The following is a 25,376-nucleotide window of genomic DNA, read 5'->3' as shown; positions in this document are numbered from 1 at the left end:
TTACCAGACACCCAGAGAATGGCATCTGTAGTAACGCTGTCTTTCATTGTGCATGTTTGAGGCATATATATTGTGTTGGAATGTAACCAGCAACGTAGCATGTTCACACAGCATAGGCCTTGCTGGAGCGACCACTAAGGCAGAACTTTCCATTCATTAATCTTCACATAATCCAAAGCAGTATCCCATGAGCACTGAGCAGGAGTAGATATGGTACGACAGACCTAAGATGATTTCAAGTATGTCAAACAAGAGAACCAAGCATATGCTGCATAGAAATGTCCATGAATTCTAGCTAATTTAATTAAAGAGAGTAATTCCCTTCTAACCCATCGCCCATCAACTGATCTCAGAAAACTGTAATGAGGAGTATATTCATTCCATCTAACATCATATTTCAACGGCCCCTGAGGTTTCAGATACAAAAACATATGTAAAAAGAAGGGCTATTGTCACCATCTTGGATATGCTCTGAAATTCACAGCATGTAATAGTTTCAAGAGAATGACTTCCCAAAACCAGCTTGAGAAATTTCAGAAGCCGCATTAAAGTGAGCCAAGAACTAGGAAATGTCTTCTAAGATTAGACCATCTCTTAATGTAACTTTCTTATCTTGGCCCATCAGTGTGATAACCTAATGTGCAGAACCATGTTTTTAAAGGATGTTGCATTTTTCAAATCCTAAACATTTTGCAAAACTGCATTAAAATGTAGAGAGGATTCTTATTGAGGTAAGACTACTAATTTCCAATTGTTAACTTCCTTCTCTTAATAGGCTCCTCTGGCTCAGCCAGAATCTCCTACTGCATCAGCAGGAGAGGATGTTCAGTCTCTGGCTGACTCCATGGACTCCGACAGGGATTCCATCTGCAGTAATTCTAATGGCAGTAATGGGAAAAATGGGAAAGAGAAAGAAAAACAAAGGAAGGATAAAGAAAAAAACCGGGCCGATTCAGTGGCTAACAAACTTGGGAGTCTCAGTAAAACTCTAGGCATCAAACTAAAGAAGAATATGGGTGGGCTTGGAGGACTAGTGCATGGCAAAATGAGCAGAGCAAATTCGGGAAATGGGAAAAATGGGGAGATCATTGAGAAAGTTAAAGAAAAGAAGTCCAAGTCACGCAAAGGAAGCAAAGAGGAATCAGGCCAGTCTGCAAGCACTTCCCCATCTGAGAAGACAACCCCCTCTCCCACTGAGAAGGCAAGCATCTCACCTGTTGAAAAAATTAATTCTAAGTCCCCTTCAGATAAACAGTCAGACCCATGGAAGTACAGTACTGATGTGAAGCTGAGCCTCAACATTTTGAGAGCTGCCATGCAAGGGGAACGTAAGTTCATTTTTGCTGGTCTCCTTTTGACCAGCCATAGACATCAGTTCCATGAGGAGATGATTGGTTATTACCTGACCAGTGCCCAAGAGCGCTTCAGTGCTGAACAGGAACAGAAAAGGAAAGAGGCTGAGAAGAAGGCTACTCTCAATGGGTCGTCATGCAGGAAACTGGAACAAGAAGTATACCCTAAAGAGAAGTTGGAATCCTCTCCTCAGGAAAGGGCATCACCAGTCCTGCCTCAAAGCCATACAACTCAACTGGTTTTAAAGTTTAAAGACCGCACTAGTCCCACACCAGGGACATTTTCATCACCTAGCAATGGTGCCAAGAAAAGTGGACCCATTCCAGTATCTGCTCACTATAGCCATACGCCCCCCGTTCAGAGGCAAAGTGTCATCCATTTGCACGATGTCAATTCCAAGCCATCAAGCTTCCAGGATGATACGTACAAGCCAGCCGTCGGCACCTTAAAAACATGTGCCACATATCCCCAACAGAACCGGTCATTGTCTTCACAGAGTTATAGCCCAGCCCGGATAGCAGGCATCCGTACTGTCAACACAGTGGAGTCACTGACTTATGCTATGCCTACAGACCACAAGTCGCAAACATATACCAATGGGTTTAATACCAGTGACATTAGAGACTGCTTGGAATATGCCGATGAGGATGCACCGCAAACCTGGTTGAACAATGATAAAAATCGAGGCAAGAGCACAGATTGCCCAATATATTCAATCCAGCAGAACCGCTGTCAGAAAGAGAACTGCTCTTTTTATGGTCGCCCTGAGACTGAAAACTATTGTTCCTACTGCTATAAGGAGGAGCTAAAACGCAGGGAGAGAGAAAGTAAGGGCCACCGACATTGAAGTCAGTGGAGCTGTTCCCGTGAAGATTTATTTCCCCCATTTTCTTACTTGTAAAGTATGGGGCAGTGGATTATAGAATTAAGGAAAAGAGAAGCCCATAGAGGGATTTATGGGAAGAAAGGTCTAGCTCTCCTTTGTTTCCCCCTGCAGCAATGAAAAAATAAGGATTAATTTATCATAAAGAGTTTATTATTTTCCATTTTGTCAGTGTCTTTTTTACATACACTGGTAAGCTGAAAGGTTGTTTACTCCTTTGTCAGTGCTGTGTATATGTGTGGTCAAAATGTTACTAATGGTGCCTGAATTTACACTGACATCACTCAGGTAGTAGAAAGATAGGGAAAAAGTCATAATAACTGGAAATGTGATATTGTAATAAGATTGTGTCTGCCTCATTCTATAGAGCCATCTCAATTGAAGAAATGTAATTTTTCCATAGCTGTCCATCCCCCCTTTAAAATGAGAGGTGGGGAGGAATAGTAATTTGCATACTAACATACTATTTTAGTACTGCTGTTTTCACCATAGATACACAAATGGAAGTCTGGATTCATGATCACAGCTTTTCTTACAGAACACAAATTCTTGGGTGTATTGATGTAAGCAAACTCGAGTTTTGTATTTGACAATGTCCAAGGATGAAATGCTTATTCTCAAATAACATATCCATGGTTAAAAAAAGGGATATCTGTTTTATTGTTTAAATGAGGCTCAAGCCCTCATAGTTGAAAATAAGCACTTTACCATTTAACAGAGATTGAATTCTTGGATGACAAAACAACTCCTGCAATAACCCCATTCAGTATAATCTACACTATCAAGTCCTTGTATCTCACTGATCATATCGTTGCCTTGGTAGTTTTGATCAGTTTAGCAATACTGTTCATTGGAATCACATTATTTAGCTATCAATTCCTAGGAGATTATAGCGAGACTTCATCTTTTCATCATTCACATAGCCCAATGTAGAGTTGCTACCACTTTGCAAAAATTGCTACTGTTCATTTGCACATGAATCAATATATTATGCACATTTTTTTTTAAAAAAATGCTCATGGGCTTGTTTTTATTTCCGAATGTCTGCTCTCAAATTTGGCCCTCGGAAATGAGCACTTGAAAATGAAGAGGATGAAATCTGAACACCATTGAGCACTATTTCAAAGACACAAATAAAGCCAAGATTGTTTATAATATCCTTGGAAATCAGCCAGATAATTTGGATAATCTCTAAAGTAGCCTTTGCCAACCTGTTACCCTTCAGATGTTTTGGACTAGAGCTCCCATGAGCCCCAGCCAGCATGGACATTGGCGGCTGCTCTAGGATTTATTGAACTGTTTTGGCATAGCTCTAGTTATGAATGTAATACCGATATCAATACTAGAACTTCAGTTGGCATTAGTAGAAACCTGTTTGCCTTCCTCCTCCCTCTATTTTTTCCCAGCAAACCACTTGCAGCCAGATTAGATACCCAATGGCATGCTCCATAATTTATTAGAGACCCCACATGCACACACACCCTTCCGGTGTGCACTCTGCCTCGATGACTGCTATCAGTACCCATGGAAGCTGTGAGAATGGACTGTGGAACCATCAAGAACCATCATATCTTGAATGCAGAGCAATCCCGGTGTCAGCTGGCTGTCCCTTTGTCTTTGATCAGAATTAAACTTCTGTTTATTCACCCTCATCTATTACATTACTGAAGACCCTGTTACACCTGATGAAAAGGGAAAGAAATGTAACAGTAATGGCACCACACCAAGCCCTCAAAGCAACCCTCACTCTTTTATTAGGAAAGTTCATGGCTCGGAGTAGCCTCTATTTTTAGCCCTGCTCTTTAGTTCTTAAATAAGTTCAGAAGACATTCACTCATGGCCACATCCCAATTTACATTTTGTACTAGGTTCTGTGATAATTGTGACTATTGTCTGTTGAGCATTTGCACACACATGAAATTCCTGTTGTTGAACTAAACAGTGGTGGCAGCCACAAATTGACTACAAAATGAAGTGAGAAGTTCTAAATAGTATTTCTTAAGAAAAAAAATTAAGTTGGGAACGGGAGGAGCCACACCAGTTTTACTGAAGAACAGCTCTTCGTGAATCCAGCCTTGTAGTTCATGTATCTCTGAGAAGTCACACCACAAGATTTTGCAAGCATACGCACAGTGGCGCTGCTACCAATCTGGTCTCCATTCTGTTATAAGAAGTCCACACAAGAAAGAGGATCAGCTGCGTTATTAGCACTGACTGGTTTTGCAGTCTTCTTGACCAGCTTTGCTATTTATTTCAAAGCAGAGGAAAAGGGCACCTTCCAAGTTCCTTCCTGGGGGACTCTTTCCTTGCCCTTTCAGTGCTTCCAGCTTAGAATCAAGGCGCAAAACTGATGCCGTGAGTGGCTGCTGTGTGGATTAGAACACAGGTAGCCGTTGGTGTGGTTCACTCATAAGAATCTCAGATATTCCAGTTTTGTACAATCTTGTGTCTTGTTATGTTTTTGGTTAGTTGTGGTAATTGCTCATGTTTCTTTGGCCAAAGATGGACATACCTGTGATTGTATTTGTCAGAGAGAGAGGGGGAGAGAGAGAGAGAGAGAGTAATCAGGAATGAATTTTTAAAAAGGTTTAAGAAAGTAAATATTAGTAATTACTAATGTGTTAGTGTAGGAATAGCCGTTGATGTGCCTATGACTGCTTCTGTAGGTGAAGTTAGGCATGAGAAATTTGCTGTTAACAATTTCTGCTTTTCCCTTTTGATTCAAATATATTATCTGATTGAAAATCTTTTAAAAAAAACTGTCTTCACAAGGTAGTATACTATTTTTTTAAAAAGCAGTCATCGGGAGACTAAATTTTAACAAATAGAATAATTTCATAATACTGACAGTCTGCTATATGATTTTGAAATAATTAACAGAACTGAATGAACATATGTTTTGCCAATATGATAGAAGTGTTCTGATCAAGTGCTCTGATTAGCTGCTTGAATCACTACCCTACCTATCTGTCCAAAAGCTGTTTTCTGGCACCCATGCTCTAATCCTTGTTTAGGCCCTAATCACAGAAATACTTCACTATGTATCATTTTGCTATGGTGGGATCCAATCCTTCCTCTGTAAAATTCTTATTAGATAGCAAACGATTTCAGATAAATCATAGCTTTGAATGCCTCTTTCCACCCCCACAACTTCATCTGCAAAAGTTAGAGATGAGGCCAATGCCAAATTAAACCTGGAGTGAGAGGGCTCCAGAGTTCTGGGAGTTAGTGCCTGGCGTCTAAGTGAAGGGTCAAAGGATAAGGGCAGAGGATCAGGCTCTTAGTGTTTATACCAGGTCTGGCCAATCCAGAGGCTTCATGCTACAACTGAAACTCAAGACATCAGTGTTGCATATGCCTATTCCCCTGTGTGACTGACTCAAGGGCTGAGTACATACAGTCCATGGTAGCTCACTTACTAGACTAGATCTCAGACTCAAGACTTGTGCAGTTCTTGGTTCAAGCTTCCTGGGTCCATGAAAACAGACACAACTCAAGCTGAATGTGTACATTCAAGTTGCTGTGATCAGTTAATGCATTATTACATCTTGCAGCCAAAAAATGGACCAAGTAGGAACTAACAAGAGGCAATGATCCTTTGATTCCATAGTCAGATTGTCTAATGGTTGTGCCAAGCAAAAAGTAATTGGAAATTATAGTGATCTCACCCTCAGTGATTTTAGGGTTTTGTTCCCGTCTGTCTTTTCTGAAAGAGAGACAGTTACTTAGCTTCAATAAAAACTATACAATTATCAACTTCTTTCTTACTGTAAATTAAGTGCTGCACCAGATATATTTTTGCTGTGTTTTCATCTTTAAAGGCCAAAACGTGTTTTACCTGAACTCACTCTCGTTCATTCTCTCTCTCTCTCTCTCTCTCTCTCTCTCTCTCTCTCTCTCTCTCTCTCAATATATATAAACATGACTGCTATCTCATTCAACTCAGAATTTGTGCCAGTGATTTGTGAGTTGGTCACTTGGTGGGTAACAAGTGGATATTGTAGACAATTCAGTATATAAAGGGCTAAGTGTTTGTGGGTGGTTAATTCCAAGTCAGGAAGGCAGGGCTGTGCAAAGACAAATTCCATTGTAGATATGAGAATTTGGGGCTTGCAGCAGAGCTTCTTTTGCAAAATATGACACAATTCTCTGGGACATTCTCCTGCACAAGTCCTGTTGAATTGAACAGGAGCCGCACCAGAGCACTTTGGTGCACTTGCCCAGCAACTTTTCATTTCTTTGGGGCCTGTGTGCAAGAGGAACTACCAGTGGATTGTGCCCTTTGCTTGGTATATGAGAAGTACAAAGCATGGAACAGTGGTTGAATGTAATAAGTGTTGCTGTTCTGGGGTAAAGTGATGTTTTTACAAATGAGAATAAATGTTTTATGGTTAAAAATAAATTATAATTACTCTGCTAATAGGCATCAGGAAAAAATGTGTGTTGGGGAAAGAGTAGAAGGTTGTTTGTGTAAATTGTTCACACCACTAATCCAAAACTTGTTAAAGAAAATATGCAAAATGTTTTACCTTTCTTTTGTCTGTGGAATAAAGGGTCTAAGGATTATTAAGAAAATGGTATATAAGCATTCTCACACTTTGTAATAATACATTTAAAAGTAGGATAGAAAAGGGCTAATGAATGAATAAAATATGATACACTTGTGTTTCCAGATAAGCTGTGTTGTGTGTTGTAGGTAGTTCTAAGCAGGTCTGCAGAAAGTTTTGCATGTGGTCATAAGGCACTGCAAGCAAACATCTGGTCTTGGTAGCAAGAGCCTCTCTCTGCCACAACACTGCCCCAAGCCCAATCAATTACTCACTGCTGTTATTTCAAGGCAAGGCCAGGGTGTATTGTTGCTCTTCTGAAATCCAAAGATCAGGCAAACTCCTTTCATTAGTACAATATGCATTATAATGAGTGACAAAGCACCCCTTTCAGCTCAAATCGGGTCCTCAGGGAAGTATTGGTATAATGTGTGTCTTAGGCTGCAATCCTACTCTTATCTCCATTGAACTTGATGAAACTTTCAATCAACATGCTTAGGATTGCACTGTTCCTTCTGTATGTACACAATCTCCAGCTCATGCTTCTGGGCTCCTTCTTGCTCTGCACTTGGCTTCCCTTGAAAATAGATATGCTTTGCCCATTCCTGTGCTGCAAGATGTTTGCTGAGCACAGCCATATCTTTCCTAAAAGTAAGAGGTACAAAAACTGATCAATAGCTATGCAGGGAAAATACTGTGTTCAGTCACACCCTTCTCTTCCCCCCCCCAGTCTATTTTGTGCACTTAAGGTAATGTGGAAGACAATTTAAATTAATCTTTCCTCTGAAAAACATGTGTTAATAATGAATGGAGATTTTAACCACCAAGAGGGTGAAGGACATCACAGTGTTTTTAGAAGGTGCACAATCCTTTCCCAAAGAGCTTACCACCAAGGCTGTTTCCTGCAATTCTGTCCAGAAAAAGCACCATGTGTTGTATTGGACACAGAGTTCAGCTTCTTGAGAATTTTAGCTTTCTCTTCCCCCCCCCCCACCTTTATGGCATAAAACTCTGTTGGCTAGTCCTGCTGAAATTTCAGAAGCCAGAGAAGGAACTGTATAGCTGTATGTCCCTCACTGTGACTGACAAAACCAGAAATACTTATGCAAAATAGTAAAACAAATTACAAATCAAAAGAAATTGTGCAAATTTGTTCGGTTTGCATAATGTATACAAGAAGAATTCAACGTTTCTGGATGCGGAACTGAGATTGTGTGGATGCAGAATTTTGATCCTTTCAGCATAGAGTACATGCAGACATATATATCTATATATACTATATATATACACACACACATAAACTCTGTGTGTGTAAGTGACAATGTTTGTACAATCTGGGCCCATCCTGTTTGGAAACAAACAGAACCAGACAGTTCCAAACAACCAGAAATTTATATTGTTTTGAGTGTCAGGTCAGAGTCTGGAGTAATGTCTTCATAACAAAGGCACTAGAGGGCTGTATCGTTTTTCATGATTGTCTTGGCTGCTTTCTCTGTCGTCATACGGTAAGCAGCACAGTGTTTTTAACTACATTGCCACCGTTGTCATGGCATTGCTCCATTATAATGACCATTGGACTGGAACAATGACAAGCTGTTGCACGCTTAGTAAATGGAGAAGAGCTCTTGTTCAGAATATAAGGCCCTCTAATGGTAAAATTTGCCCTAGGAACAAAGTTCTTCCCCCATAGGAGCACTCATTTAAGACAGATAGGAGGTTTGCCTTTTATCAATTGATGTTGATTCCATTCTCTCCCCACTCCACCCCCCCTCAAAAAATAATACATTTCTATTTCCAAAAATTGAGAATGTGTTTTATTCAAAGTTTATAAATTGTATCGTGAAATAATTGGTTATAGTGGGGAGTGGCAGATTACATCCTTGCCCTTGTATGGAGATGCAAATGTTCTTGTGATGGTAGAGCTCGAGTGGAAAAATAATCGCTGACCTTGATTGTAAGAAGCTTTTCAGCTCAGACCACATTGAAATCTTTTGCAGTGTACTTTTATTTGAAGGTATGGAAAACATTGTAGTACTATTGCCAATAGAACATGGTATAAAATTTAAATGGCTTCAGTAACTTGTTTGCACATTTGCTTTTTTGTGTACATGCTTCTTTTTTAAACAAAGAAAACAATAGTCAGCAGGATATTTATATATATCCCATAAAGAAAGGTGTTTGTAAGTGTATTCTGTTTGTGTAACCATAAATGGCTGTATTATGTTGGAATTTTCCAAACCAAGTTTAAATTATAATATAGAAATTATTTTTATATTTCTTTCAAAATATGCTACAAAAGCAATATTTTGCACCTTTATTATAGGGAGTTGATGTCATTTTAGTAGATCGATGTGAGAAATGTGGTAGTGCTAACCTCATGAAGAAAGCTTTGTAAATGTTATGATACATAACATACAATGTATGCCAGTGTCTACTGGAGGTTGGAAAACAGTCTGATTTTTATTGAAAAGCTTTATATAGTGGTTTTATATATTTTGGTAAAAATACACTTTCCCCTCTTTATTTCTTTATGGAATCCTCTTTTATAAGACATTTGTGTCATAAAATCTTGTGAAGGTTTGTAACAAGACTCAACAAATAACAGACAAAAACAACACTGTCCCTGCATCATGAAAATGGCCTTTAGATCAACTAAACATGAACTGTCCCCATGCAAATTTCATGTCAAAAAGTGACCTGATGTTTTTGAAGCAAACTAAGACTGGAGGGTAATATTTTTAAAACAGATTGGATAGAACCATAATTGCTCATAGAATATGCATTTATTCTGTCACACTATCATTTCTGGTGGAACACATTTTGTAGGTTTTTGCAGCACTACAAAAGCTAATATTCGTCTCTAGACTAGTTTTTTTTTTTAAAAAAATGTGCTCACCCACAATCAGTAACTCCATCATACCACTTTCAAATTGCATCTCACACCAAACTTAGCAAAGGTTCAAACTTTATCTGCCTATTCTTATGATAGAGCTCCATTTTGGAAGATGGTCTCCTGAATGGGATCTCACATGTGTTACCCGAAGGCATGATGAACCTCACAAACAGATCTCTCCAAACATCCCTCCAGTGGCTTCTGGAGGAACATATCATCTTCCCCCCAATTACCACAAAGAGGGCAATCTAGGATCATATCTATGGCATATGAAAGAACTGAATTCTTCTGCAATTTAATACCATCAAATACAAGTGATGCATTCTCTTATGCAGAAACCCAGATTGCCAATAAAATAATACCACATATAGCAATTTCATTCAAAAGAGAATTAAAAATAATTGATCAAATATTTGAAATGCAGGATTTGCTAAAATTTCAGTCAATTAAATTCATTATTGAAACCATAGAATTAGGAAAGAACAAAAGGATTATAATCAAGACTCCATAAGACAGCAGAAAGCTGAAATTTAGAATTTGTGGTTAAATTTTCTTTCTAAATATGAATGTTGTGATCCCCTTTCATTTCAGTTCCGGTTTAGCTGCCTTTAGGATTCAGTGGATAGCATTGTCTACCCCTTTTCTTCTATAAATTCCCAGTTATAAATGGTGACATTAGTATTTGGTTTAACTTGGATGTATAATGTGCTTGATCACTTATCTCCCATAGCCTAATAACCTAAAAACATGTAATGTAGCAGGTGGACTCCCAATGGGTGGTGTGCATTTACATCACGATTAACCTTCTTGAGTTTGTAATTATTTTTAATATATTTGTTCTATGTCATCTTTCAGGGCAAAGCCCTCCCAAGGCAGCTTACAATAGATAGTAAATTTCATGCAAATACAGGATTATCCAATGCCAGAGAGAAAGAAAGAGTGCAAAGGCTCTCAGGCGAAGCTCGACCTAAGCAACATAGAGGGAGGCTCCTAAATTCTGCTTCCTCTGCCTCTGATGGCCTTGGCAGTGGCAGCTGAAGCTAGAGGGTCCAGGGTTCTCATCTGGAGCTGATGTAGCTGTGCCTGGGTGCTGCTGCTTCTCCTTTGGATGGCATGTGAGTTCCCATCTGCACAGCTATATGTTCCTACCTTCAAAGTGTAGTTGCTGGAGACTCTGTTGCCTTCCTGTAAATGTCTGTAGTCTGCTCATAATCTGGTTAATTATATATTACTATTCAACCTCCTTAATTGTGTGTTGTTTGAAGAGAATTTGTTTTGAATCCTCCAGATCTTTGATGGCTGCCAGAATGATCGGAACCTTCAATGAAAGGAATGAGAGTGGAAAGGATTCATAATAATTAGGTAGATCATTTTGTATCTATGGCAACAAAGAGATTTAGTGGAGGCAGAGTTCTTGGTATCAAAGGCCACCGTCTCCCCAGGCGAAGTGTGCTCTTGACCAGACTTATAACATGTCATTTTAGCTGTTTCCCTATTTAGTTGTGGGAATCTCTTCCTTCATTGCAAACACTTCTTTTAAGGAGTGGGGGTGGATTGGATTTTGCAGTTTCATTTAAATATTTTTGAGGAAAAATTGGCTTCAAATAGAGTATTCATGTGAAAAACACAGAAGTAGCATACAATGAAATGTCAAGAATTAGCAGGCCAGCAGTTTCTTTAAAATATTTTCATTGCCATCGATCACTTTCATGAAGTAGCTTCTCCAGAAGTCATTGAAGGAAGACTATGTGAGTGTTTGCACTTCAGTATGAAAATAATTGTCTCTATGCCATATTTTATGTTTCTGTTACTTATTATTTAGAAGCCCACAGTCTGTCATTGCTTCCCATAAAGATCCGGTCCTTGAGACGATGTGGTTCAGTTTCACATACGTTGATCATGAACTATGTTTTTCAGATTCTAAGATTTCCAGAGCCTTCTTTAAGCAGCTAACTGCTTAGCTATAAGCTGGCAAAAAAAAACCCTGACATCAGAGCAGCTAAACCAAAGACAGCCAGGGTGCCAATACACACTTGTGATGTGAGAGCAGGTTGGCCAAAGGTTGAGAGAACCAGTGAAATCACACTCAGTGCAAAATTTGAAACAAATGAGGTGGCGTCACCTCAAGCACAGTATCTCTGGAATTTTAGAAAACCAAAAGATGACTAGCAAAAAAGCAATGTTTTGCATATCCTTGGCCCAAAGGCATCAAAATAACAGAGGTAAGAGGTCTTGCAGAAAAATAGAAAAGTGAGGAAGTTAGGGTACAAGGGGCAGCCATGAGGAGGGAAGTTTGACAGTGCCCCATTAGTATGTTTTAGTCTTCATTTTTGTGTATTTTTGTTGCATCAATTTTATTTTTGAAGTGAAATTGATTTTGAGCAAAGCCCTCTCTTTTTTAAAAGTATTCTGTACCAAAATGGAGACTTGAGACTCATGACCAGATAACAGAAGTCATGTAGGTAGGTCACTATCTATGGGGAGATAGTGGGGAGTGCGGTTAGAGCTATTAAGACTTCACTCAAGACAGGACACTGCTATCATGGGAGAATGCACTTGCATCCAAAGTTCCATGCCTAAATTATCATTCATGTGCCTATATTAGCAAGGCGATAGATAAATAACTTCTAGTGCTATAAGTGGACATTTGCCTTACACGTCTTGCTACCACCAAGACAGATGCATGCATTATACAGCCACAAAAGTGGCTGTATGCTGTAGCCAGCATGGATTTTTCACATTCCGCATGTTAAATTGAAAATACCTCCATGCCATTCTGATGCTTCCCATAAGGTCATTTCAAAACATAATCTTACAGAACATATAGTTCTGAACTCAGAAACACTTGCTTAACAACCCTCTTAAGCTTTCATGGCAATACACAAAACACTCAGAGAATTGAGAATTCAAAGTCTAAAACAAGTGAAATAATCCAGACCCCTGTTGGATTTTTTTCTGTCAGTGGTCTCATAATTTATTGAAATTAATTAAAAATCAGCCAAGTTCACAGAATGCATGTGATCCTATTACTGACCTTGCCCCATACTCTGACCTTCATCTTCTGCAGTTTAAAAGTTTAAAAATGCATGGCTGAGTTGTAATTAATTTAGGAAAATTAACATTGGAGTCTGTGATAGTACAGGTATGCTCAGTAAGAACCAATGGTCAGTGTTCTTAAAGCCAGACTAACAGCTGCTTAGCTTGGGTAATCAGGGAGCCACACCCACGCTGGACGTTTATTCCACTTTAAACAGTCATGGCTTCCCCCAAAAAATCCTGGGAAGTGTAGTTTGTGAAGGGTGCTGAGAGTTGTTAGGAGACTCCTATTCCCCTGACAGAGCTCCAGTGGCCAGAGTGATTTAACAGCCAGCCCCTTTTGCCAGAAAGTTCTGGGGACTATAGGTCTGTGAGTAGAATAGGGCTTCTCCTAGCAACTCTCAGCAACCTTCACAAACTACACTTCCCAGGATTCTTTGGGGGAAGCCATGACTGCTAAAAATGGAATAAACGTCTGAAGTAGATATGGCCAGGGAAGTTTTTGGTTTAAATTTGGGTGGGAAACTACATGTGTGTGCTGTAGAATAAAATGATGGAGGAAACCTCAAAAAATAATGATGCTATTAACCATGCTTTCCTTTTGTAAAGGAAAGGGGCCTTCCCCTCTGCCCAGTGCAATCCCCTCTCCCTGCCTCTTCTCCAGTCAATTTCACCTTTCCTAAGCATGCTTGCACAGGAGTAAATCCCATTGAACTCAATAAGCATGCAAATGTTCAAACCTGCCTGCCCCTCTTCTTTCCTCCTGCCCTTCCCCTCCCCCTTCCTTACCCCCTCTCCCTTCTCCTCCCCCTCCTCTCCTCACTCCAGCTCTCCCTCCCTCCCCCTTCTCCCCCATGTTCAGTTTTACCTATTCTAAGCATGATTGCAAGGGAATAAATTCCATTGAACTCAATAAACATGCAAATGATTAATCCCTTCTCAGCAAACTTGCGCAGGACCCCATTTATTGCCTCCTGGATTAAAAAGCAGAGAAATTCACTAATAGGCAAAAGACCCTTGCAGTTTAAGAACGTACCTACAGCCAACAGATATCTCTGTTAAACTTTAAAAAGCAATTTTGCTCAGAGGCATATCACCGAATTCTTCCAAGCTACACAGGAAGTGGATTGGACTGTGAAAGACCAACCCAAATTGTGTTTGCATTTTGACAAATTTGTAGGGCAGAACAATATCTCAGAGAGGAGGTCAGGTCTCCTGCTCCCCTGGTGCATTCACTATAGCTGCCCAGTTTCCCTGCTTTTTAAAGTTTGATAGAAATATCTGTTGGCTACAGGTAAGTTCTTAAACCACAAGGGTTTTTTGCCTATTAGTCAATTGTAGTTAGCTCATTGCACTTCTGCAGCTCTTTCAATACAGGCATGACTTGCAAATCTCTGTGACTTTCAAAGGTAGCATGAAAAAGGTTCCATAGGAGTTTCACTTCTAAGTCTTGAGTAGAAACAAACCTTTAATGAACACTGTTCTGTTGAAAGAGATCCCCACCCCCAGGAAGGAGAGTCAGCTTCAGTGTCTCAGGCCCCTGAGAAACACATACTACCCAGGCGTAGGTCAACCCTCTGCTAATCCTATGGTTGTCTGGGAGATGGGGTCAGCCCAAAGGAAGCACATTGTCTGTGTTAGTACTGGACTTCATAGAAAAGTATAACACACATTATCTTGATCAAAAGAATTCCTTTTTCATATGCCACACCCCATTTTCTGCTACAGCACAAATGTGATGGTGTAGGAAACTCACTTGCAAATGTGCCTTTAATTAAATTATATCTGCTGAAAAATTAAGGAACTACTGTTCTAGTTATATGTGCCCAAAGACCCATCCTCCACCTTGGAAAGCAAGTATATTTCTGCTTATTTGCTACCTTGTTAACAAATCATGTATGCCATGTTAGTATGTCAGGGCTGACTAATGTGGTGCCCTCCAGTTGTTATTGGACTCCAATCAGACCCAGCTAGCATGGCCCAATGGTCAGGAGTTATGGGAGTTGTAGTCCAACAGCATCTGAAGAGCACCATGTTGGCTACCTCTGGTACATGTCATAAGCATCACTCTAATGTTTGGAGCAAATTCTCCTTACATTTCTGCCCACCTACCACTTGGCGATTCTTCATGTCAAATTCCTAGTAATACTAGTTTGGGAGTCTCCATACAGTTATTGCCAAAGTTATGTTGTTCTTTTAAGTAAGTAGGAGCTATTTACAGTAACCTACTTAGGGTGTTCAAATCCTCTGCATCGGTATGGATGTCAGTGAATGTGTACAGAAATCTCTATCATGAAGAGACACTAGCTGGTCTTTGCAAATGTATAATCTAAAGGTGAAAGGCAAAAAAAATTGTGTGGTTCTTTTAGAGCAGTATTTAACCATATCTTCAGAATATTAGCTTAATGGATTGTTTTGCCTTTCTGTAAAGTTTAATACTTTCAGCACTGTACTGCAGTAAAATACATAAAATGAACAACAGAACAACTTGCATCTTATTATGTCCAGGCAGATATTAATCCATGCAAAGGAGTTTGATTGCTTCTCCTTATTGTCTTGAGCTCTTATCCTAAATGTTTATTATTGCCTTTATTTTATTTATTTGCCCACACTTAATGCCCACATTTTTTTTCTGGTACAGCAGCCAGGAATGCCAGTGAATGCCCCAGCAATGTAGACCCCTCATGCATTTATTTTCTGCTGCAGGAGGTCCTTGGACTAGACCTGTCAAATGATTTCTCTTCATGTTCTTAGCAAAAAGTAGGATCCACGATCCAAAGAGCTACTTTAGGTGAGCCAGGGATTTAGGTGAGGCCCACAGGATTTTTGACTCTTCTGTATGGCAGGCCTCTCCATGCCATTTCACAAGCTGCTTTGGACACTTTTCTCAGCTTCGAGAGAGGTATGTCATACAGCATGGGGAGCTGATGTGGGCATGTAGGGGTGCTCCTGTGCGGTTCTTTGGATCCAGGCCAGAGTGGGGTTAGTCTTTTAAGTTGCTCACCCTTCATACCATATTTAAATTGATTGTTATAAGAAGCAGGACCATTAAATAATATGAACAGGTAATGAATGTTTCTTTTCTTGCAGGATATGTGTGTCCTTGAAATTTTTTCTACGTGCTATCTTCCTTCTAATTAAAATTAAATGTTATTTTTATATGCTCCATTCTTTGACCAACAAGATGTGTAAGAGCCGTTTTTAGCAGCTGGATTGTTATTTTGTAAAGTATGAAAGCGTTGAACCAATTTTTTGCAGTAGTTACTATTAAATATGGCTTTTGTTTCAGAAAACTTCCGGTTTTGACTCACTCTTTTTACAGAAATTAATTTATGTAATTAATTTCTTTTATGAAAGAATGCTACAAGTTACTGATAGCTCTGTAATCTGTGTGATTGGCTTCTCCATTGTTTAAAACAGAGGGAAGCTCTGATACTTATTCAATAAAAGAAACATTTGTAAAATATCCATTTGTCTGAATTTTTGTGCTGGAAGTTGCCCTTTTTTCCTTGTAGGCTTGTCCACTGATTGTTCCTATTTCTTACTTGAATAATCATATGCCTCACAAGTAATTAATTGATCATTAAATGGAAATGGCATTTTTCAAAAATATCAACATAGGTGCCTCTTTGAAATTTTGAAAGAAGTGTGCTGTAATTTTACAGTCACAAGAGTGACTGTATACTATAGTCAGCATGGATTTTTCTCATTCTGCAATGTTAAAGTGAAAATAGCCCCCAGGCCATTCTGATGCTTCCCATAAGCTCATTTCAAAACAAATCCTTACAAAACTTATAGTCCTGAACTCAGAAATGCTTGCTTAACAACCCTCTAAATTTTCATAGTGATACACAAAACAGTCAGAAGGAATTATAAAAAGAGAGAGAGAAACCAGACCCTTTTTGGACTTTTTTCTCTCAGAATTCTCATAATCTGTTGAAATTCATTAAAAATCAGCCATGTTCACAGAGTACCTGTAATCCTAATACTGACCTTGTCCCATACTCTGACCTTCATCTTCTGCAGTTTAAAAGTTAAAAAAATGCCTGTCTGATTTTTAATTAATTTAAGAAATTTGGCATTGAACTCAATGATAAGGCCGGGCATGCTCAGTAAGAACGAAGTGTCAGTGTTCTAAAAACCAGACTCACAGCTGCTTGGCTTGGCTAATCAGGGTGCCACACCCAGGCCAGGCCTTTATTTCACTTTAGACATGGCTTCCCCCAAAGAATCCTGGGAAGTGTAATTTGTGAAGGGTGCTGAGATGTGACTCTTATTCTTGACAGCTCCAGTGGCCAGAGCGGTTTAACTGTCAGCCACTCTGATTGAAGCTCTGTGAGGGGAACAGGGCCTCTCCTAGCAACTCTCAGCACCCTTCACTAACTACACTTCCCAGAATTCTTTGGGAGAAGCCATGACTGTCTAAAGTGAAATAAAGGTCTGGTGTGGATGTGGCCAGGGACAGTTTTGGTTTAAATTTGGGTGGGAGACTACATGTGTCTGTTGTAGAACAAAAGGGTGGAGGAAACCCTGAAAAAGAATGATACTGTTCACAATCTTTTCCTTTTGGAAAGGAAAGGGGCTTTGCCTCTGCCCAGCGCCCACCCATCCAATCTCCTCCCCTCCCCTTTCATCCCCTTCCCCCCCTCCTGCCCTCCCCTTCCCCCAGGTCAGTTTCACCTATCCTAAGCATGATTGCACAGGTGTAAATCCCACTGAACTCAATAAGTATGCAAATGATCACACCTGCCCTTTCCTCCTATCCCCTCTCTCTTCCCCTTCATTCCTCCCTCCTCAGGGATGGGGTTTGCTGCATGGTGCCGAACCACATGCAGTTCGATAGTCCGTCGTTTCTTTACCAGTCCATCTTTTTTTTGTTTCCTCTTTCTCTGGTGCTTGCCAATTCGATCTGCTGCTTGCATTTTTTGGCAATTCGATCCACAGGTGTGGGGGTTTTTTCCCCCAGGGTTTGCAAAAATTAAGTAATTATTTTCGTAGATACTTATGTAACCAACAGCATTCCACTTAGTTTTCTGGTGGCGGAGAAAAACTTTGCGTAATTTTCAGGTCGCTGACGTGAATGATCACAGCATTCCACATGGTTTTTTGGTGGCAGGAAAAACATTGCGTAATTTTTAGGTAGCTGCCCTGAATGAATGATCCCAGTTTTCTATGTGGGTTTTTTTAAAACATTGCATCATTTTTAGGTCGCTTATGTGAATTAATTGATCACAGAGTTCCACGAGGTGTTTTTTCCTATTTTTACATATCAGTGAGGCAGATAATTGCCTTTGAGTCTGTCTTACCTCAAGCTTACTCTCTTTTGGATATGGTCTTTGCCAGTTTGGAAACACTGATAACTCATAGAGCAGAGGGCAGTACACCCACCCCTTTCCCAGGGTGAATTCCCTCCCCTTCCAATCCCCTCCCCCTCCTTCTGCTCCCCTTTCCTCCTTCCCCCTTCCCTCTACTCTCTCCCTCCTCCTCCCCCATGGTCAGTTTTACCTATCCCTGCCATGATTGCAGGGGAGTAAATCCCACTGAACTCAATAATCATGCAAATGATCAATCCATTCTCAGCAAACTTGCACAGGATCCCATTTCTTACCTCCCAGATTAAAAAGCACAGAAATTCACTAATAGGCAAAAAAAACCTTGTGGTTTAAGAATGTACCTATAGCCAACAGATATTTCTATCAAACTTTAAAAAGATGGGAAATTGGGCAGCTATAGTGAATGCACCAGGGGAGCAGGAGACCTGACCTGAGATATTGTACTGCCCTACAAATTTGTCAAAATGCAAACACAATTCCAATCCTCTTCCTGTATAGCTTAGAAGAATTTGGTAACATGTGCCTCTGAGCATATGGTGAGTGGTGGCGACATCTGCAATCAGCCCAAATAATAGAAACAAGGTATGTGCTCTGCTGATCTTGTTTTAGCAGGGAGGAAGCAATAATATTAAGAAAGCTGATATAGTTCAGATAATCACTTTAAATGTGCTTGATTTACTTTGCAATTTTAGTGTATTTTCCTATAGTAAATATTTCCTTTTGCTTCTGTTTCTGTGAAAAGTACACCAACACTTTACAAAACTAAAAAAAAAAGCTCCAAAAACAATTGTGGAATAATCAACTGTAAAGTTATGTAACTCTTCTGTTGTCATTACTTTAGTCTTTTTGATGTTCAGCTGTAGTCCTGCTTTTGTGCTTTCCTCTTTAACCTTCATCAGCATTCGTTTCAAATCATTACTGGTTTCTGCTAGTAGTATGGTATCGTCTGCGTATCTTAAATTATTGATATTTCTCTCTCCAATTTTCAAACCACCTTCATCTTGGTCCAATCCTGCTTTCCGTATGATATGTTCTGCATATAGATTAAATACATAGGGTGATAAAATACACCCCTCTCTCACACCCTTTCTGGACATTTGGACTCCCTTAAAGACTTCTCTGCCTCCTCCTTCGGTGTTTCCCAAAGGGTAAACCAAGCTGGCTGACCCCCTGGTTCCTTCTGCCTGGCGGATTTATGGTCTGGCCTTATCTGTTCATTAGCTGCATGCCTCTGTGAACCCCCGTGTTTGGCATCAGGTCTCCTGCTCCCCTGGTGCATTCACTATAGCTGCCCAATTTCCCTGCTTTCTGAAGTTTGATAGAAATATCTGTGGGCTATAGGTACATTCTTAAACCACAAGGTTTTTTGCCTATTAGTGAATAATAATTTGTAAATAATACTGTACACCCATAGTGTGAAATCAGATACATATTAAGACATAGTATGAGGAAATATTTATATAAGCCTGAATGTCAAAGATGTTTATTATTTACACAACCTGTGAAGATATTTATAGTGCAATCCTATGCATGTTTACTCAGATGCAAGTCCCAATGTATTCAATGGGGCTTACTCAGACAGGGAAGCATGTACAGGACTGCAATTCAGTGATAAGAAACTTCACTCACCTAATCCAAAATTCAGAATCATGCCACATTAAACTGTTTTGCAACTATTTTATACTTGTTTTATGGTTATTGGATTTTAAATGGCTTTATTTCTTCTTGTGAGCTGCCTTGGTTTCCAACCCTACCTCACAGGTTTGTTAGAAATATTCCATATACACACACACTGGAGATGTAAAAATATATAAACCTCTTGTAATAATTTATTGTCAAAACCAGTTGGCCACAGCAAAACATTTTTTTAAAAAGTATTAGTTTCCTGCCAAATAAAAGAAGTGACACCTAAGCCCTGCCTAACTGCTTAAAAAAAAAGATTGGAAGGGTAAAGAAAGATTTACAACACAATCCTTTTCTGTGTTCACTCAAAAGTCCCATTAATTTTCAGCACAATCCTAACCATGTCTACTCAAAAGTAAGTTCTACTGAATTCAATGGGGTTACCTCCCACGTATGTGGAATTAGCATTGCATCTTTACTCCTAGAAAAAGCTTCATATTGGGAAGGTTTTCAAAACAGATGAATAAAATAAACTGCCCTCTTCAACAGCCCCATAAAATTTAAACTTGGTTGACTCCTTAATTAGAAAAGTATAACACTGCAGCATGTGTACTTTTTAAAACTTCTGTCCAAAAATTATTTGAAAGATAAAATGTATTAATATGCTATTTTTGCAAGTTATTAAAAAAACCCTGCATGTACACTTTTATGCCTACCAAGATCCTGCTGTAATCTTCTGTTGTAGTGCAATCGTGTACATATTTACTTGGAAGCGAATCCCAATCCTGTACAGAGAAAGCACTGTTTATGCTGCTGAAAGCCATATATTTACTGAATTCCTCATGTGAGACAAACAGGAAAAGGAAACTGGGGGTTTAGGTTTTGCCTGGGGGTCAGCAAATCTTGTCAATCACAACCCTGACTTCACTTACTGGCTAAAAACCTGAAAGGGAGCAGCCAGAACTAACAGATGTTGTGGGAGAGGACTCATATTTTGGCTTATATCTTTTTAACCAGACCACTTAGAAAGTTACTCTTTTTTTAAAAAAATGAAAGCTAGGAGTCCGGAGATCAAGGTGACTCCCCCAGAGACCCGGAAAGGACTCCCAAAAACCAGAATCTCCGGGTGAAAACCAGTCACCTGGTAACCCTATACTGAATGGGTATGGATCCTCAACAAGTCACATCTAAGGTGAGCTCCAGTGTGCCTGTTCCATTGAAGGGGTGGTTCCTTTATTCCTGAATCCACTCCCCCTTTGTTCCCTGAGTCCAAGGCCAGCTGATGTCATTGAATGTTCTTACTTGGAAAGCCAGAGGCCTTGGTTCCCTAGTAAAAGGTGGCAGGTCCAAAGTAATCTTAAAAGTTCTCTTTTCCTCAGAGAAGAAAGGTAGACTGTGTAAAGAATGGCTAGGGGAAGTTTATGCTAGCTGGTCATCTAAGAAGTGCAAGCGGGTAGCTGTACTGTTCCACAAGAAGACTCCTTTCTCAGTTCTGCTTGTGGTAGCAGACCAGAATGACAGGTATCTCGTTCACACTGCAAAGGTACAGATGGAATTGTGTGGCCTGGTGAACATGTACAGACCCAATGCAGATGTCCTGGTCAGAGCTTGGAAAAATTACTTCTTTAAACTACAACTCCCATCAGCCCAATCCAGTGGCCATGCTGGCTGGGGCTGATGGGAGTTGTAGTTCAAAAAAGTAACTTGTCCAAGCTCTGGTCCTGGTGAGCAAAGACACCAAGAACCATCCCTGAAACCTGTGGCTCCATGCTGCCCTTGATCTTGACTTTGTCCAACCCTGATTTACCTTGTTGATCCACCCCCCAGCCAATGAAAGCAACAGGACATGAGTTGTACAATTTCAGTTCATTTTTATTATTTATTTATTTGATTTATATCCCGCCCTTTCTCTCAGTAGGAGCCCAGGGCAGGAATTTTTACATTTATTGTATACATTTCTATTTCATTTCAAAAAGATACAAAAACTCATAATGTAATAACCTCACAAAAATGAACTTTCACCCCCCCAGCACTTGATACCACATGTAAACATCTCCCAGAAAAGGCATCACAGTCTCTCTCCATTATTCTGTAGTCGCAGTTGCAATTGTGACATCAAGGCCATTGTTCCTTCTGATGCTCCTTTAGTGGTCCCATTCCCAAAGCCTTAGAAAGGCTGGGGATAACTCTAGGTCCAACTGATGCCACTTGATATACTGTAGAAAATTATACCATGTGGCAGAACAATCTGAGGCAGAGCACATCCCTGGTGGTGCTCGGATGTTAACTTCCCAGGGGCAGCTGGTTGGCCACTGTGAGAACAGGATGCTCAATTTGATCCAGCAGGTTCTTCTGTGCACCCAGGGTGCTTGGATTTGTTGTGCCCTCTACAGATCTTCTATGATGAGTTCTTCTGGATGGAAGGGAAAAGAAGAAAAGTGATACTTCAGGGAAGAGAAACAATTGCATTACCCTGCAAACAAACTGCACCCTATCCTGTTGGCTACTATAGAATGCATGTTTCAAGCCTAATTTCAGTGGGGGCAGGGGAGAAGGGAGGAGACCATGTGGACACCAGTGGATGCCTCTGTGGGCGTATGTGTGCCGGGGGGGGGCATACTGGCACCTCCTAACCTAAGTACTGCATCACACTGATGCTCAGAGCTAGGCTTTCACTTCCAAAGGATTGAGGGAAAGTGTGTGGTACCTTCTCTGCAGGCTTGCATGCGTGATGTTGTCTTTATAAATAGTTCTTTATGGCCCACGTCCACTGATGATGAGTCTATGGGAAAGGTCAGAAGGAAATCAAAATGAGTATCACCCCCTTCTTCAAGCAAGATACCTCCCAAGTCTCCTGGAATCAGAGACCTGCCTCCTCCTTACCCACTTCTCACTGTCCTCCCAATAACTCCCCTTTGCACAAGACATTTATCCTCACCTGAACTACTGGAGCCATTTGTTTCCATCCCCTGGACCTCGGCCCTCTCGAAGATGACATGTATTTTGTTCTCCTTTTTGGAGGCCAGGGGATGGACTCTGCAATGCCGACAGCATTTTTGAAACAAGTGGAAACAAGTGGAATATTCTTTTCAACCTAGGGCAGAAAGTGAGAAACTGGGGTTGTTATTGTGTCTTCATGCACTGAATCTGAATCTGAGGCATCTGACACATCTGAGCCCCTTGTGGAGCAAGGAGTTAGGCCCTCTGAGAGCATCTTGTCAAAAGACCAACACCTGGAGGTGGCCTTCTTGTAATCAAGCCATTTCACTTCAAGCATTTAAACTGGCTGTGAGCATCATTCTTTGAGAATAGTGCGGCCATGACTGGGGAGGGATAGTCCCAAGTCGTCACTGATGAGGAGAGAACCAGAAAAAAGAACCTACAAAGAAATCCTGCTTACATTTTCACAGTTCCCCTCTACCTCCCGTCCTATTGCCTTACTCCCCACAAAGAGTTGAACTTGCCAAAGTTCCCAGGTAAGGCATCCAGCTGGGGGACATGTCACAATGGGGGATATGTCAAGCTTACTTTACCAACCTTGCTCAACAATGGGAATTGTTCCTCTTTATTATACAACCACAAGAGTGAAGGGGGCTCAGAGGAGACTCCTCTTCCCCTGACAGAGCTCCAGTGGCCAGAGTGGTTTAACAGTCAGCCACTCTGATTAAAGCTCTGTGAGGGGCACGGGGCATCTCCTAGCACCTCTCCGCACCCTTCACTAACTACTCTTCCCTGGATTCTTGGGAGAAGCCATGACTGTCTAAAGTGAAATAAAGTTCTGGTGTGGATGTGACCAAGGACAGCTTTGATTTAAATTTGGGTGGGAGGCTACATATGCCTGCTGTAGAATCAAAAGGTGGGGGAAAGACTGAAAAAGAACGATACTGTTCACAATGTTTTCCTTTAAGAAAGGAAAGGGTCTTCCCCTCTGCCCAGTGCCACCCAATCTCCTCCCCTCCCCCTCCCTCCCCCAGGTCAGTTTCACCTATCCTAAACATGATTGCACAGAAATAAATGCCACTGGACTCAAAAAGTATGCAAATGATCAAACCCACCATCCCTTCTTCTCCCTCCTATCCCCTCCCCCTTGCCTCTTCCCTCCCCGTTCCTTTGCCCCTCCCTCCCCTTCCAATTGCCTCCTTCCCCATCCTTCCCCTCCCCATGGTCAGTTTTACCTATCTTAAGCATGATTGCATGGGAGTAATACCACTGAACACAATAAGCATGCAAATGATCAGACCTGCCCTCCCCCTTCCTTTGCTCCTCCCCTTCCAATCCCCTTCTTCCCCCTCCCCCTCCTTCCACTCCCCTCGCCCTTCCCCTCATCCTCCCTCATGGTCAGTTTTACCTATCCTAACCATGATTGCATAGGAGTAAATCCCATTGGAGTAAATCCCATTGAACCCAATAAGCATGGAAATGATCGGACCTGCCTTTCTGCTCCTTCCCCTCTCCTCTCCCTTCCCCCTCCCCTCCCCTTTTCCTTCTTCCTCCTTCCCTGCCCACTCCAGCCCTTCCTTCCTCCCTGGTCAGTTTTACCTATGCTAAACATGATTGCATGGGAGTAAATCACACTGAACTCAATAAACATGCAAATGATCAAACTGCCCTTCTCTTCTCCTCCCCTTCTGTCTGCTCCCATCCCCCTCCTCCCCTTTGCCCTTCCTCAACTCCCTTTTCCTCCCCGCCCCATCCCCTGTGGTCAGTTTCACCTATCCTAAGCATGATTGCAGGGGAGTAAATCCCACTGAATTCAATAAGCATGCAAAGGATCAATCCATTCTCAGGAAACTTTAAGAATGTACCTATAGCCCACAGATATTTCTATCAAACTTTAAAAAACAGGGAAATTGGGCAGCTATAATGAATGCACCAGGGGCGCAGGAGGCCTCACTTCCTCTCTGAGATATTGGACTGCCCTACAAATTTGTCAAAATACAAACACAATTTGCACGTGTTACCAAATTCTTCCAAGCTACACATTGGACTGTGAAAGAACAACCCGAATGGTGTTTGCATTTTGAAAAATTTGTAGGGCAGTAGAAGAAGAAGGCTAGGACTGGGGAGGGCAGCTGTGAGAGAACCAGAAAAGGTCCTCAAATGCAAAGATGTATCACTGAACACCAAAGTCAGGATCATTCAGACCACGGTATTCCTGATCTCTATGTATGGATGTGAAAGTTGGACAGTGAAAAAAGCAGATAAGAGAAAAATCCACTAATTTGAAATGTGGTGTTGGAGGAGAGCTTTGCGGATACCATGGACTGCGAAAAAGACAAATAATTGGGTGTTAGAACAAATTAAACCAGAACTATCACTAGAAGCTAAAATGCTGAAACTGGGGTTATCATACTTTGGACACATCATGAGAAGACATGATTCTGGGGAAAACAGAAGGGAGCAGAAAAAGGGGAAGGCCAAACAAGAGATGGATTTATTCCATAAAGGAAACCACAGACCTGAACGTACAAGATCTGAACAGGATGGTTCATGACAGATCCTCTTGGAAGTCGCTGATTCATAGGGTTGCCATAAGTCGTAGTCAACTTGGAGGCATATAACAACAAATTCTGCAGAATAGTTTCCAATGGACATTAGGAGTGTCTCAGTTTGCACAAGATAAAACAGTGGGAGATGAAATATATTCTAGCAAAATTGTAGGTGTGCTCTACGTTTTTAATTGACCTATCCCACCTTTCCTTACTTGG

At 40.7% G+C, this 25,376-nt stretch overlaps 1 protein-coding gene across 11 annotated transcripts in view; it reads left to right on the top strand.

Moving 5' to 3' along the window:
- Positions 1-15,965, top strand: part of OTUD7A (OTU deubiquitinase 7A) — a 194,960-nt gene extending 178,995 nt beyond the window's left edge. For 9 of the 11 annotated variants that reach the window (XM_061595092.1, XM_061595091.1, XM_061595095.1 and 6 more), the window contains one exon: positions 776-8,999. In XM_061595092.1, coding sequence (XP_061451076.1) covers positions 776-2,200 — 1,425 coding nt within the window. In that variant the 3' untranslated portion in view covers positions 2,201-8,999. Of the gene's footprint in view, positions 1-775; positions 9,000-10,964; positions 12,919-15,802 lie in introns of those variants that run through there. The other 2 variants (XM_061595097.1, XM_061595096.1) reach the window with 2 other exon arrangements.
- Positions 15,966-25,376: the final 9,411 nt, after the last annotated feature.

The sequence above is a fragment of the Rhineura floridana genome, chromosome 14, assembly GCF_030035675.1.
Source record: "Rhineura floridana isolate rRhiFlo1 chromosome 14, rRhiFlo1.hap2, whole genome shotgun sequence".
NCBI classification, from domain to species: Eukaryota; Metazoa; Chordata; class Lepidosauria; order Squamata; family Rhineuridae; genus Rhineura; species Rhineura floridana.
Note: the sequence above shows the minus strand (reverse complement) of the source record. Positions and strands in the feature narration are given on the sequence as shown.